The following is a 16,132-nucleotide window of genomic DNA, read 5'->3' on the forward strand; positions in this document are numbered from 1 at the left end:
TATAAAGGAAAACTGAGTTAAAATTGATTTAGAGTGTTTTACGCAGAGTCTGAAGACACAAAAGGGTGAGGGGGACCCCTCCATTGAGTCGCAAGGTTCTGAGTGGACCCTTGCTTTCTAAACTCTGGATGTAGCTTAGGTGTGGCTAGGTCCAATCTTTGTCTCAGACTTGATCAACAGTTTACATCTCAAGGATTACATCTGTAATTAATTAGGATCACCTGAAGAATCACTGTCCAAGGTATCAGAAAGAGGTGATCTGAGTATGATGTTGTAAAAGTGTCAGTTCACCACTGGTGAAATTTTTACATGGCTTCTGATATAGCAGCAGTCTGAACTTTATTTACAGTTTTAAGATGAATCACAAGGTTTTATCAGTAGTTAATTATTGACTAATTTAACATTTGCATAGTGAGTCAATAGGATTTACTACAATCACAAGAGTGACAATTACAGATCTGAGATTGTAACATTCATACTCTACTTGCTCTGGGGTATCTTAATTCACACATGCATGCACATGGACAAAAAGAGATATATAGGGATAGATGTGTGGGAATGTATAAAAATATATGTATGTGAATATATAAAAAATGCCTGTTAAGAGTTCCTCTTGAGTTCAGTGAAATACTTCAAATGTATTGGAATTTATCAATGAGCAGGAGTTGAGTCTCAAGGAGTGGAGGGTTTCAGCCCAGTCCCCCTTTTCAGCTTTCTGTGATGGTGCTCTAATCCTTGCAAACTGGGGAATTGGTGAGTTCTTAGAGGTGTCCCACTCAGTGTGATGCTGGCACAGCCCACTGTGGTCTAGGAGAGCTCAGAGGGCCTCACAAAGCACCACTGTTTGTGGGGTCACCACATGCTGGGCTTCAGTCATCAGTAAATTTCCATCCTGGCCACAGTCTGGCTCAGTCACTGGAATTTAGAAGATTTCAGTGGGAATGGTACTATTCCACTTAAACTGTGGTTCAGGGGAATAATGTTCAGAGGCTGCCAGGGGCTGACTGGTTATTTCTGCATTTGTTCCCCACCGTGGCAGGCACCAGGAGTTCCAGGTGCAGGCAGTGTGCTCCCACCTTAGCCAGGCTAGAGTTTCTGCTACAGTCAAGGGATATTTCACTGCCCAGCTCGTTAGCCTACAAAGGCCAAAGCATAAGGGGAATTCCTGGGATTGCAGAGTGGCCTGGGAAGGGGAGGGCTAGGCACAGTGTGGAGGAAAATGTACCACCACATTGCTGTGGAAGAAATAAATTCCATCCCATCCAGCCAGACCTAGCAGAATGTGTAATTATGGAGTAGATACCATTGCCTCAGTATTGTTCTCGTCAAAGAAGCAGCTACTCTTTTTCAGTATTTTTTTTTTTTTTTGGTGAAATAATGGTGATTCTCTTTTTTTAATTGCAGGTACAAAAGCTGTACCTTTTTTTTTTAACTGCCACTTTTACTAAGTGCAATGCTAATTGTAACCGGACAAAGCTGCAAATTTTGGGAAATGAGATTTTGTGTGGAAGTGGTCTGCTTATTCAAGTTCAAAGAATTCAATTATTATGATAGAAAAGATTATTCTTTTCCTCACAGAAGAGAACTAGACATAGAAACTCTTCAGCTGGTATTTTCTTTCACGTGTGTTTTCTGTTCTGGTACTGTTAAACCCAGTTGTGCATCTTCTTTGATATTTTAATCATATTTCTTAGCCAATGCAATTACTAAGCTGACTTATTAGTAAAGTGGGGATTACTCAGGCCTGCAAAACCATATAGCCTCTGCTTACTGATATAACTTATTTCCAGGTTCTTCTAAGATGACTCTTAACTCCTGAGAGTCTGTGTGTTTGAAATAGTGAATGACCTGTTTTCCTGTTTCCTTCAGTCAGATGTCTTCTTTTTTTTTTTTTTTTTTTGGTAGAATTGTGTAGAAAATTCTGGCTTTTGGAACATTTCAGGTTTGGATATGTGCCACAGTTATCTGTTGAGAGTAATTTATAAGCTGCTTCTTAAAGTTTCAAGACTTGTAATAAATGTACTCTTTCAGAAGTGTTGTCAGTCACAAAAAGTAAATCATCTTTGAGGTGAAGGCTTGAATTAATAGGTGTTACTGGTTCAGTTCCTCATCTCTCATGCTGAAAAGTATAGCTTTTAAATTTTATCTTTTCTAAAGCACAGAGGACGTTTCTTCAGCCTATAAATCAAAGTGTTTTGGACAGTTATGACACAGGTTAATTAAAAGTGCTGATTGGATGTCCAAGGGATCTCCCCAGAGGAAAAGTCCATCAGCTAGTGTTTGCTGGAAGTCACACTTAATAATGTGGCTGCTTCAGAGTTTAATTTGAGAAAAGCTAAAAAGCAAATCAAAACAATGTCTCGAGTCTCAAGAAGTTCAGAGAATGAGTCAAGCACTAGCACCACTTTAAAAAAGCAGATATGAACTAATAAACACCTTTTGTTCCCTTTACTGGAATAGTCTGCCTTGCTTTGAAAGATATAGCTTAAGGAAAAGTGAGAACTTAATCTTTGAATGCTTTGTTTCGGGTGAAATTGAAGTAAATTCTGTTGAGTTTTGGGGGTTTGGATTGAGCATCTTGAAAATGATCAAAAGCAACTTCGGTAATTTTTGCAGGACTGGGGAGATCTCATGGTTAAAGATGACACCATCTTCAAAGATTTCCCTTTTCTTCAAATATAAATCTATATTGGATTTCTTCAAATCCTACAGGGTTTAACCATATCAATTAGTGAGTGAATTCTCTCTAACAGCAGGAATGAATATCATAACTGTACTCTTATGCCTCTTTTCTGTTAGATATTTTAGAGTCAGCCGGTTCTGGTCTTTCCTAGGGTTAGCGAACAAATGCCGAACTTACTTGGTGCCTCTTTGCAGTATTTCTTGGAGTCCTTAATAAATATCATAAGAACTCACATGCTGAGTTTTTAATATCAAAATTGAGATACAATAGTCTTTATTACCAACTGAGGCTTCTCTAGGGGGACTTAATATTTTTAGAAATGGCACCAGTTAATTTTCCATGGAAACTCTACTGTATCAGCCGTAACATATTCAGATGCAAGGACTGTACTGTGAGCAGGTATAAAATGAGAAAACAAGTAACTTTCAAGAGGGGTAAGGCCATTTGGAAAACAGAATAACTCAGAAATGTGTGATTTTGCAGGAGCTGAAAAGTAAAAGCATGACCAAAACCAGAAAGAAGAATTAGAGTGGGTTGAAATAACTTTCTGTTTTTCTGCTTATACCTGCTGCTGACCCTTGACTGTTTTTTCATGCTGGGAAAATGTTCATAGGTAGTGCTTTTCATTTGAATTGATCTCAAAAGTAAAAGGAAATAAACCTCATAAAAATTTTATTCAAGCACTTTGGTTTCAGAGTCTTTGGCAACTTTGGACTGTATATATTTTTATACTACATCATTTTCAATTATTTCGCCAATAGGAGCATATGTACTAGTATAGTAGGATTATCATACTTAATTACACAGGTGAATTCTGCACTGTTTTTCTGTGGCTTTAGTGCAGCTGGTGTTTTACAGATCACCAAAGGATGAGCTGCCTCGGGTCCTTAGTGAAGAGGAAATGAACAGACTGGGAGCGAGGATTGTGAAAGCAGAACTCATGGGAGACACGGTAAATGTCTGTGAGAAACGGTCATGATTTACTGCAGTTTTTCTTTAAAGCTCCAAGTGATTTCATTGTTTGGGTTTTTTTTTTAAAGGGTGTTATTCAAGCAAATAAAGACTTGCAAAGTTGGGTAGAATTTGAAGATACTGCTTTTACAGTAACTTTTGCTTTAAACGCAATGGTTCATAGACTAGAGGGTGCAGGACCCTGGCCTTTGTAGGATAAGCAGCATATCCAAAACCAGTTCTCTGCCATTTTTGTAGTATTTATTGTCTTTTTAATTAAAAGGGAGCTGGTGAAAACTACAAAGCTCCCTGTCTATGTTACAAGGTAATCAGTGTCTGGAGCTTTATTTACTTCATCAGCTTTGTCACAAGTGGTTGCTTGTGGTCCATAGCTCTGCTGTGTAAGTGAGCTTATTAATTATGATATGGAAATTGTAAAACTGAAAGGAACAGCATATGCCATTGCAGCCAGCTCTGCACTGAGAACAGCTGTGGAATGCTTTGTGGTCCTGCCCTGGTTAAGGCTGGTCTGTGGAGCTGGGAGAAACAGCTGCATATTTAATGTGGCTTGTTTCAGCCAGCTACCTGAAGGAACAAGACTTTCACTCTTGTGGAACACTAAATTCTGGAATTATATGTGTTTTATTTATTATGTTAAACATGGCTATAATGAGTTAATTCCCTTTAGTAGTACTGTCTGGAAGTTTCTGTTACAACAAGGTCAGAGTCTTGTTAGTTTTTAAGCTGTGTTTTTCAAGTGTTTGGCTCTGAATAGCTGCTCTTAAAAGGAACTATTTTTGTATTTTTTAGAAGCAAATGCTATCACTGTGGGCCTTTGTTTTTATTTTTTAATTTTTACTGCAGCTATTTAGTTTGCCTCTTGTAACATAATATCTGCACCAAAATCTGCATCTTTAAGAAATAATAAATAAATATTTATTTATAGTAATATATAAAACATATTATGTCTCTAAGTGGTAAATTAATATTTCTCAAGGGCTGTTGATTCTTTATTTGTGGAAAGTTTGTTTTGTCATTATTGCTGGCCTAGGACGTGGTATTGACATGGTGTTGATATTTTTTAAAACCCCCATCAGATAATTCAGATTTTGTTAGGAGAAAGTGTCCATTTTATAAATATTTTCTATTCAAACCCATTTTATGTTATGAATTCTTTTCCCACAGACTTTAGACATAGATAGCTTTGAAAGTTTGAACAGCAATACCTTATCTAGAAATCCTGTCCGTTTGAAATGTTATCAGCTTCAAAGGTGAATTAAAAGTCACTTCAGTGTATTTCCTACTAAGATACAGTGTTAATGATTTAAATAGATGTGTCCATATGTTAATCTGTAGTTTTCTTAGTTAATACTAAAAAACACTAGTGAGGAAAAATATGTTTATGAATGTAATTATATGATAGGTTTGTGAAGGACTGGTGTAGTCACTTAAGATACTATATTATTCAATACATTTTCCTGCAGGGAAAAATGATTGAAGCTATCTATACACTAGTTGCTAAAGTACTGGGGAGGGAAGGTTTTCCAGAGACTCTGATGGAAAGCAGAAATCAGTAAACTTTTTTTTTTTTCTGATACTGCTCAGCTTCAGTAGCATTGCCTAAACAAAACTTTGGGCACAAATCTGGTCTTTTTCTTTTCAACCTGGTAGGAACTGAGTACAAGTAATTTGATGAAAAATATACAGGTTTTCTGTAATTAATGTAATATTCTATAATTTTGTTTTGTTTTGACCCGAATCATGTAGCAGAAACCAGTATTACAATTTTGTTATTATCTTTAAATATCCAGTTTTCTATACATGCACTCTGAATCAGCCTAGTTTAAAAAAAACTAAAACAAAACAACAGTTTAAATAATAAAATAGCTAATATAATATATATAAAATATAATAGCCTCATGGCATTTTAAATATTTTTCATGGTCTTTCTCTAATCCAGTTGAAAATACAGCTTGTTTAAACATGTTCATCCCCACACACCAGATTAGATGGTTATGTAACAGCATGTCCTGGTGGCTGGAGCTCCAGGTTGGCCATGTGGGCCAAATGAATTCTGAATCTAATTTTTTTTACTGATTTGCTGCCTGGTGTTGATCAAGTGACTTAATTTTGGGGCGGCAGGTGTGGGCACGATGGTTGGAGTCCAATCAATGAAAGTGGCAGAGGGGTTGGAGTATAAATGGTTCTATTCCTTACAGGTCGGTAGGCTGGCAATTCTTAGCAATCCAAGATATTCTGAAATACTTTTATTTATTTAATAGGCAGATGGATAAGGGAGCAGGAGCATCAAAACCAATTTGCACAAGAGTGTAAACAGTTCTTATTTTCTACCTCTTGTACATTTTAATTCTCAAAATAAGGTCTTAAGGGCAAGAGTTGGACATGGAGTGTAGAGAGATGTGAAACTCCATAGCAAAAATTTCTGAGAGATATTTTCCTAGACCCATGGAGTGGATGTATGTGTGTAAAGGTGTGTATGTGTGTGTACAAAAAAAAAGGATATGATGTGTTCAGGCTTCCTTATCTAGCTTCCTATACATAAAACAATATCTATGCTTAGTTATGCAAAGCATATATTAGTGTAACTTAATAATGTTGAAGAATACTTTTTCTGGTCTTTTTATGGCAATACTTGTTCCTATACTTCAGGTGCCTCTATTCTGAGCTTTTTTTTCATGTTCTATGGAGAGTTGTGTGAATTATATTGGCATGTTTTCTTTAGTCTTTTGTGTCATTAGAATTTAAAATATTTATCAAAACACAAAAAATGAAATGAAAATTATTTTGATATAAAAGCCTCTTAAAAGTTTAAGGTAGTACTCCATTAGTTTAACTATCACTTTCTTTGAAGGATTTAGCTTCAGAGCTTCAAGCAGAACTTGACAATGCTCGCAAGTTGAGAGAAACTCAAGGACAGATTCCAACAAAGGCTGGCAGAGAGGTAAGTGGAAAAATACTTTTCTTTTCTTTGCACTAACACAATGGTATGATACAGGTAGAAGCTGATTTAGAGAACATCAAATGTACTTAGGAAAATTAGAAAGTGTGACTTCAGGTGAGTAACTGTCCAAATTGAGTTGTACTTTTTGTTGGTAAACAAAACTTTCTCCATTGTACTTTAGCAAATTCAACAGGATTTTTTTTACTCATAATATTTTCTCAGCAAGGATATATATCTTCCATTAAAAATGAAACTCCTGTGTGCTGGCTGTTACATAATTTTTCTGTCTCTGAAGAAGCTGGCACTTCAAATGCTATTCCTTTTGAAGGGTGGTATTTAAGAAATGTAAGAAAGCTTCTTCCATACCAACACTGTTATGTAAAGAAACAGGGTTAATATCTTAAGTTATGAGCTCTGTCCTCATGATGGAGGGGAAACTTTTAGGCAAAAACTAATATTCTTGTTCAATTTGACACCAATTCCACACTGAAAATTCAGCTGCTAGTGAGTTGAGTTTGAAAAGCCACTAACTTCTTTTTTTTCCAAAAAGGCTTCATGTCAGACCTCATACACTGACTAGTATTTCTCCAATCTTTAAAATATAAACTGAACTGGAAGATAATGTGTGGCCTCTTGCTGGCTGCCTTGTGACAATAGTATTAAAGTGTCATACCTTGAATTCTCAAGAATTTAAAATTACAAAAGCTCTGTGTAGGTAGACTCTGCTTCATTGCAGTGCAGTTCTTTGGCATGTTTTTTGTATATGTAAAAAAAAAAACCCGAATAAATCAGATTGGAGTTGTGTAATTACACAGGAAAAATCCATTCAGGTTTTAAAACTGGGAAGTAAAGAGCGTGTTGTGGGTGGACACTTACTCCTTAGAAGCTGGGTTATGAATAACAACTTTGGTCAGCCTTGGTCTTAACCATATTCTGATTTTTATCTTCATTTTTAATTAAACCATTTTTACAACCAACAGCATGTAGTCATTGCAAAAGTACCAAATGTAAATACTTACGAATATGCCTTGCCTGTGTCTCTTTTGTAGCTTCTCCTAGCCTGTATTGGGTGGTGTTTGAGTGTCAGCCATCCAGCAGAGCTGACTAAGCCCTGTCTTTGTGATGCCAGGGTAGTCTTACTGGTTTTACAGCTTTGAATTGGTTTTGAACTACTGGGACACAAGCAGGATGTGTTTGGCACTCCTGTGTATCAAGGGCCTGCTGTGCCACACTGTGTGTCTCAACAGCCCAGATGTTCAGAAGCCATCTCATAAGACAAGGGAAGCTGGTTTGTGAAGGCGTGTTTGACTCTGTACGACTCAGCCTTCCTGTGGCATAGACCACCCAAGCGACAGCCTCAGCCACTTCAGCCAAGTGTATTGCAAGGGAGGTACCTGAAGCAGTTTTGGTTTTCCAGAATGGATGTCCTCTTGATCCCGAAGTTTGATAGCTTTGCCTCCATTGCCAGTAACAAACATGAAGTATTTTGTTTCAGGCAGGTCTGTCTCTGCTTCTGCAGAGCAGCATGGCCAGTGTCATGCTGGGAGGTCCTAAAATGTGTCTTTGCCTTATTTTAATTTCTTTTGGGAGAGCTGGGGAGATAAATCAGGAAGCAGTGAAGGCAATTTTGAATGCATCTCCCTAGGAAGTTTTTTTTCTTAATTAATTGGACATGGATCAATTTCCCAATTCTGTTCCTGGTGTGACTGAGTGGTATAAGGGGGTCTGTGAATGGCTGGGGTTTGTACAGAGGACAGGATCAATTCTTTTGATAGTGGTGCTGGCTTATTCTGCCTTAAAGTGATCAAGAAAATACAGACTGAAGAGACTATAAAGTGCTAGCTTAAATCCTAGTTCAATTTTAAATAATTTTATTTTGTTTGTAAGTGAGAGTAGTGGCAAATATAGCTTTTACAGTGTGACTTAGTGACTAGTTCTGTAGGTTTTTTTTTTACTTAGACAAGAATTCTACTCCAAACAATCCCAAAAATGTGTTTTTGAAGTATAGTTTTCAAAAACTGATGTTTGACGTTTAAAAACCTTGTGTTTCTCAGCTGATATATTTCACCAAGTCTCAGCTTGGGCAGAACCCCTCTGTTGTTCACTGCAGGCTGCCTTAAGTATGTAACCCTATAAATTTTAGTATGAATGCAGTTAAATTATCTGTTAATTTGGAGTCTTAATGGGTATTGTACTTAAATACGTGAGTCACATGTACAACTACAATGAATGCACATGCAAAGATCCTTTTAAAAGGATGAATTAAAATGTAGATTGTGCTTGTTTTGTCTTTGAGCAGGAGGCAACCTTCAATGTCTGTGGAAATCAAAAACCTTTTGATTTCATTTGGGATAGAATGAAAAGGTGCTTATTTTCAGATGCTTATTGTCTAATTTGTCACGGGCATTTTGAGAAAGCAAGGCTGCACTTTGAGTCCTAGTGAAACTGTGTAAAGAGAAGGCTGCTGAGTTTCTGAGTTGAGATAGGTGATGAAAATGATGCCTATTGAATGTAGGGAGACAGCAGAAAATTGGAGACTTCAGCATTTAGAAGACAACTTCCATCTGTTCATAGTTTACCTCTTAAATACAGTTTGTATTTCTGTTCTGAAAGTGCTACACAACTCTAGATTTTATTACATTGGTTATGAGGGTGTCACCTCTGCCATTGACAGTAACAGCCACAACTGACATAATTTATACTTTTATTCAGTATTTTTATTTAACAAACTGTGTCTGGAACATTAGCACTCCTTTGAGGGACATAATTTGCAGCGGGTTTTGCTAGTACAAAAATTGGAAGGTAAAAGTTGAAATGAGGAAGAGGCAGAATATAGAATATATCCTTTGGAAGGGACTTTCCGTGAACATGTAGTCCAACAACATGCTGGTAGATAAATAAAGTATAAAAGTATGCATCTTTTAAAACTGTTTTCAATCCCAAATGAGGTATGGCTTAGAAGAAAAGCTTCTCAACCCTGAGCCTGTTTCTGTATTCCGTAGGACTTAATTAGTATGCAGGAAGCAGAAAGTAGTCTCTGCTGAGCAAATGCTAGAGATGGTTTTCAATAATGATGAATTGCATTTGAAAGACAAAATCAATACAACATTGAATGAGAGCTGGAAGGTGGTACTTTAAGCAAAATAACATGGTAGGATATACTGTCACTGAGTATTTAAGAGAGTTCTGAAAAATAGAAACAGCTACAGGCTTTTCTGTTATGCATTTGAGAATATGTAGGCAAAATACGAGTTATTTCATCATCGAAAATCTCCATTTGAATAACTGAATTTTCTGTGGAAATCCATCAGCCTTTGGTCTAGTATGAATGCTTTTCTACTGAAGAGTGTTCAGTGCTTCTGTGAAGCCTCTTAGGCATAGAAGACATCCGTAGAGTAAGACTTGAATTTTGGCAGGCACAGTGTTTCACTTTACAGTAGATATATGGCTGACATGATGCTGCTTTAAAGGAGAAAACCTTTGTTCGGGTACCTGTTGCATCTGTAAGAGTAACAGACTTTAGTCCATTGCTTGTGCATCTCAGATGGAGAAGATTTATAGTGCAAGGAAAAGTTAATTTAGTGAGTCTTATGGCATAAGTAGGGCTCATCTTTTAGTGAAAACCCTCATAATATTAAGAGCTCCATGTACTTCAAATGCTTCTTCTATTATTATTTATTTATTTCATTTTATTTATTTATTTAATTATTCTTCTTTGGTATAAAAAATAAGGATGATTATGTTTCCAACGCCTCCTATCTGAACACAAATTTTGATGTATTGAAGGTCTTATGTTTACTTTGGATTCCTGAGATGCATTAGACTCCAGACTGAGGGAGAATTCTACGGAAACTAGCTCAGTATAAATAATACTTCTAAAATTCTTTTTGAAGAACTAACACTGTTTTTCAGGAAGGAAACTGAATGAAACAGCTTGGCTTAAATCTCAAATCCTACTTATCTGAAGGGGGCCTACAGGGAAACCAGAGAGGGACTTTTCGTTAGGAACTGTAGTGGTAGGACAAGGAGTAATGGGTACAAATTGAAAGAGGTGAAATTTAGGTTAGATATTAGGAAGAATTCTTTTAGTGTGAGAATGGTGAGGTACTGGAACAGGTTGCTCAGGGAGGTTGTGGATGCCCCAATCCTGGCAGTGTTCAAGGCCAGGTTGGACAGGGCCTTGAACAACCCTGGTCTAGTGGGAGGTGTCCCTGCCCATGGCAGGGGGGTTGAGACTAGATGATCTTTAAGGTCCCTTCCAAACCCTTAGCATTTATGATTCTGTAAAATTGCATCAATTGCATCCCATTGTGTATAGTTCTGCATCAGGAGAGACAGGACAGAACATGCTGGATCTTTATCCAAAGAAACAATTTGCAGCACAGTTAGTATCCTGAGACGAGTAAACCAGTAGGAGTAAGTAGCTGAGAGGAATCAGATGTGGAACAAACCTGAAATAATATTCTTATTGGTTTTAGTAATGATAATGGGGAGAACAAGAATGTATGTTTATTTTTCATATGTTTTCAAGATTGATCTGTTCACAAATAGCTTAAAAATGACAGTGATTCCTTGGAGAAAGAGACAGTTATCTCAGTAAGGTGGGGTGTGTGTATACATGTGTGTTTGTGTATATGTGTGTATGCATGTAAAATTTAGATAGTGATGAGTACTTCAGAGTAGGAAGTGAAAAAAAGAAGGAAAATAATCAATGCTTCTGATGTCTGGGTTTTTTTTATTTAAAAGGAAACCAAACCATTGCTAAACAAACACAAAAAAGCAAAAGCCAAATCACCCTGAAAATTAACATTCAAAATTGCAGGTGTGCCAGGATGTTTAATTTTAGGTTTGGGAATTGAGACTATAAACACAGATATTTTTCTGCAATGAAAATATTTGGTTGTCAAAATTTACCTGTAATATATTTTCATAACTTTCATTCTGACTTAACTAATGCAGAGCCTAAATACAGCTGTAGTAATGCTTGTAGACTTAACATATATAAAGAATCCTTTAAAAACTATTTAAAATTGCTTTGCAGAAAGGTATAGCTGAGATACTTGTATAAAAACTAGAAAGCTGGGGATTAATGATCCTCACTAAATGCACAATAAAAATCTCAGATTTTATTTGGAACCTCAGATGGTAGGAAGATACAGCAACAGATGGCTCATGGCCTTTTACTCTCAGATGTTTTCAGCTCATCATAATTTCTGATTCCTGCTGTTCCATCACACTTGAATCTTATCTGCGAGATGGCTGTGCCATCCTTTCTCCAGAAAAAGTTTGTGTTTTCCATACAGAGTTGACTGGCTCTGAGCGGAACATGGAATAATGAAGGGGGTATACTTTTGCAGAACAGCTTTCATATCATTAGTACATACTTTTTAGAAATAGTAGGTGTATGCAGTTATTGATTAGTGTGTTTCCTGAACACTCTTGTTGATGTCAGTAAGAGAGGACTATGCAATTATTTAAGACAAAAACATATTAAGACAAAGTGGTTTATTTTCCTGAATGTAATTTATAGGAAATTGGCTTTTGCGATTAAAACATATTGGAGAAATTGTAGCAGTAACTAAATGATGTAAATATCTTATAATTTCAGTACATGTAAAAAGTATAAAAGGGCAGAATGGCTAAAATGTCTTAAATTTCAAACTGAGAATACAAAAACTTTGAAGTATGCTTTGACACCGGAGACAAAAGCCATATCCAAATGCCATGCAGCACTTGTAACTGATGGGGCCCTTTTTTCTGGCTCTGTTTTTCTCCTAATACCATGTTAAATTTCTACATATCTTTACTGCTATATTTACCCTTTCACTGTGTTAAATCAGTTGATAAGATGAAATGGAGATTTGTGGACTTAAGAACCAACATGCTGCAATACTTTCTTTTCTTATGGTGTGAGTATATATGTTTTGTGTCAGATGTTCTTGCTGTAGAAACAAGCCATTACATTTTACAAGTTTTCTTACATCTCATACCTACAGTGGCTCACTGATGAGGCTAACCATTTCAAAGCACAGCTAATAATTTAGAGTATCAAACTGAACCTTTAGAGCTTTTTTTAAAGTTGTATTTTCAAAGCTATGTGGCTTTCTGCTATCCAGTATTATTTTAAAGTTAGACTTAATTGCTTTAGTTTTCCCCATTACTAGGTGCATCCCTGGACAGACACATTACAGGCTGCTGTTATACATTACTAGTTCCAGTTTTACTTCCACAGGCTGGCAGTATGACTCTTACTGAATTTGACTTTAGATTTGTGTGTGTCCATTCTGCTGAAGAGATGATATTCTGATCACCCATCTTAAAGATGCTCTAAGAAAATAAGTACTGACTGGAAATAGAAAGACTTCTGCATGCAGGGCTGATCGGAGGCATTAGTTGTAAAGAGGAGATTAATAAGAAGACCAGGTTGCTTATTCTGAGTAAAAATAGTCTAGCCAAAATAACCTTTTTGTAATATAAGAACAAAGAATTGCTGAATTTAAAGGGCAATTGACTTTATATCAATAAGAACAAATGAAGTTTTTTACATTTTGTGTTACTAACTGGTGTCACTCACTGACTGGCAGAAAGAAAGGATAGAGACCTAATCCTTTTCCAGGGTTTGGAGCTTTTGGGGTTTTTTTAGTCTCATGCTTTACATACAAACCAAGCACTACCTGATAAAGATTCTCTTCTGTAGAATAGTTCATGTCTGTGTTGCAGCCTGCATTAGATTTTCTAATGCTTCTCTTCACTGTTAAACACAAGGGGCCTAATTATGGCAGACCAACTTTCTGATCTTGTAAAACCTTTGTAAAATCCCATTACTATTTTAGCACCTTTTGAACATGTAATAGTGACTCATTAATATATTTATGAAGTCTTTGTCAAAATACTAAATTTTTAACCTAGTTTTTAGAAGTTTGCTTTTGCTTTCCTTCCTCATGCTGCTGATTCTCTTATCTTTTTTCTGCTGTAAGAAACCCCAATCAAAGATGCAACATGTATACAATGGACTGCTATGACAGACCTCTGACCATTTTAATTTCATCTTCCTGTGAGATCTAAACCTCAGTCTTGCTATAGAGAATGGTTAACCTACTGATTTTTATAAGCATTACGTTGAAGGTTACAGTGCCATTATTCACAAGAAACCTCAGGGTCTGAAGGGGAGCTTAGATACTGTGAAACCTGTTACCTGGGCACTCCAAGTTGGGAATACTGTGACTCCTGAATATGAGACAGGATGCCCTTAGGAATAGCCAGCACTGAAGGAGCCGATGCTCTTTCTAGATGGGATTCATTCATCCTTCTGGTAACTGGTGATTATATGTGAGTGCAACCTGAGAACCTAAGAGGGGGGTAACTGGAATGGGAGAAGAAGGAGCAATGGAAGAGAAAGGGAGACAGTGGATGGAAGAAATAGCTGAGCCTAGCACTCTGAGAAGTGCTAGATGTCTTTTAGATGCTTACTGATACTGTAACGTTAGGACAGATTTTTCCAATAGAGGAAGGAATAAGACAATATTCAAAGCATTTCCACTTTGCCAAAGACTGTAGGAGAAAGGAAACAGGTGGCATGCTTAATGCAGCATCTGATTTGACAAGGCTAGCAAGGCTTGTTCCTTGCTGAAGACTGTTCCTGAGCTTTGCTATTCCTTCATTACACTGCGCTTGTACCACTTGAATGGAGCTCTCAGTAAACACTTGCAGACAGCTTTCAATTCATGCAGCATCCAGCTTTTTGTTGGCTCAGTAATTAAAAAAAAAATTGTTCTTTTCTAGCTCTGGTTGTTCCCTACCCCACAATACACTGACTATTAAAATATGTTTTATTCCCTTTAGCTGTTAGCGTTGAAAAACAGTTCTAATTGAGTAGATCTTATCTCAGGTACTTGGCCATGATGGCCAAATGATTACTCCATTTGTTCACCTGCTCCACTGTCTGTTCCTCAAATTATGCTGTGCACCCGGTGTGGCAGAGGGTTTTCACTTCCACCTGCTAGATTATGGAACAGGGATAATCTCTGGAGAGTTCAAAAATCTTTTTCGGAGCTGCATCTTATTTATTTATTTATGTATTTAATTTAAAGCTTTTATCTTTCAAAACCAGACTTGTCTGCTTGTTTTGTTCAGTTGGATGTTAATTGCTGTATAGTGGTTTGTACATTTGGTGAGAACAACTGCGTACTTTGCATATTTAATTGGCCTGAAGTAAAAATTCATGTTCCTTAATTAATGGCAACAAACAATTCCTCTCTCATTCTGGAAATACATACTTCTTTTATTCATTTCAGACTGTAAATTACATTGTTTGTTTAGCAATCATCACAAGATTCAGGGATAGTGACTGAGCCTCTTCTCCAGTTTCAACTGTAACATTTAACAATAGGTATCATATTTAAAGTACTGTAATATATATTTTTAAACCCATGTTGTACTTAATAGAAGTATTATTTATCTGATCATAATTATTAATGAGTATTTATTACATCACAATGACCACATTGTGTTATTATATACCATGTCATATATTCACGGAAATGCAAGTGTAAAGAAAATATCAATAGATAGAAAGAGAACATTAAGTAATTATTGCAGTTAGATTGCTATCCACACTCCTTTGAAAAAGTCTGTTACTTCTGTGAGTTGTGGATTTTTCCTGCAAAGGCTCTTTCTCAGTATGGTGTAATTGTTAAGTGTAGAGGAGTTCTGGTTCTTAATATACTTGTGTGAACTTTTCCATTATAGATGTTGGATACATTGCCCCAGAATTCCCAGAATCAGCCTTTGGCACATTTTAAAGCCTTTTATTGTATTGGTCACTTTCCATTATTTTTGTACTGAGACCTATTTAAGGGATATAGTATGTGCTGAAAGATGTGGACATTACATATTGGAATTCTTTTTTGGAAGCTCTAGTGAAAATCATTACTTCATGGCAGCTTGCTAAAAGGCTCCTTTTACTGATATTTCGGTTTAAAGATGATTTCTAAAGTTTATTCTAGTTTTTTTTTCTTTTTTCTTTCAAAAAGTGTTGTTGAATAAAATACAATTAATTAATTCAAATGTCACCTTCTGATAATGCTGTAACCACTTGAGCATCTTTTTCTACCAGAAAGCTTTTTGCTTCTGATGTGTTTAGAAATAGCTTTACTAGTTATTGTTGGCAAGATCCTCCTAAAAATCAATTTTTTCGCATTAATACAATTAACCTTCTGTTGTTATGCTGTGTTTTTAAGTCAGTTCTATTTAGATAGGGTTTTGAGTTCTGAAGGATGTCTTTACCTCTAATAACATCTTTAATCTTCTGAATAATCATGTTTGGCTTGCATCCATTGGATTCATCTTGGTTCCTAGTGTGCACTTGCTGTTAGTCTCTAACATGACTTCACATTAGTCTTCATACTATCCATAATTATTTTATCCTTTTATCTGCTTCCTTTAATTTCTCTTTGAAGGATCACTTCTGTTTTTTTGTACTTTGTATTCTAGAGCTAAAAATTACTCTAATTTTTTGCCTTTTTTTTCCCCTCTGA

General features: G+C 36.3%; 1 protein-coding gene across 2 annotated transcripts in view; it reads left to right on the forward strand.

Moving 5' to 3' along the window:
- Nucleotides 1-16,132, forward strand: part of CWF19L2 (CWF19 like cell cycle control factor 2) — a 66,256-nt gene that overhangs the window by 23,840 nt on the left and 26,284 nt on the right. For both annotated transcript variants that reach the window (XM_069014584.1, XM_069014593.1), the window contains exons 9-10: nt 3,542-3,635; nt 6,507-6,596. In XM_069014584.1, coding sequence (XP_068870685.1) covers nt 3,542-3,635; nt 6,507-6,596 — 184 coding nt within the window. The remainder of the gene's footprint in view (nt 1-3,541; nt 3,636-6,506; nt 6,597-16,132) is intronic.

The sequence above is a fragment of the Aphelocoma coerulescens genome, chromosome 1 (assembly GCF_041296385.1).
Source record: "Aphelocoma coerulescens isolate FSJ_1873_10779 chromosome 1, UR_Acoe_1.0, whole genome shotgun sequence".
NCBI classification, from domain to species: domain Eukaryota; kingdom Metazoa; phylum Chordata; class Aves; order Passeriformes; family Corvidae; genus Aphelocoma; species Aphelocoma coerulescens.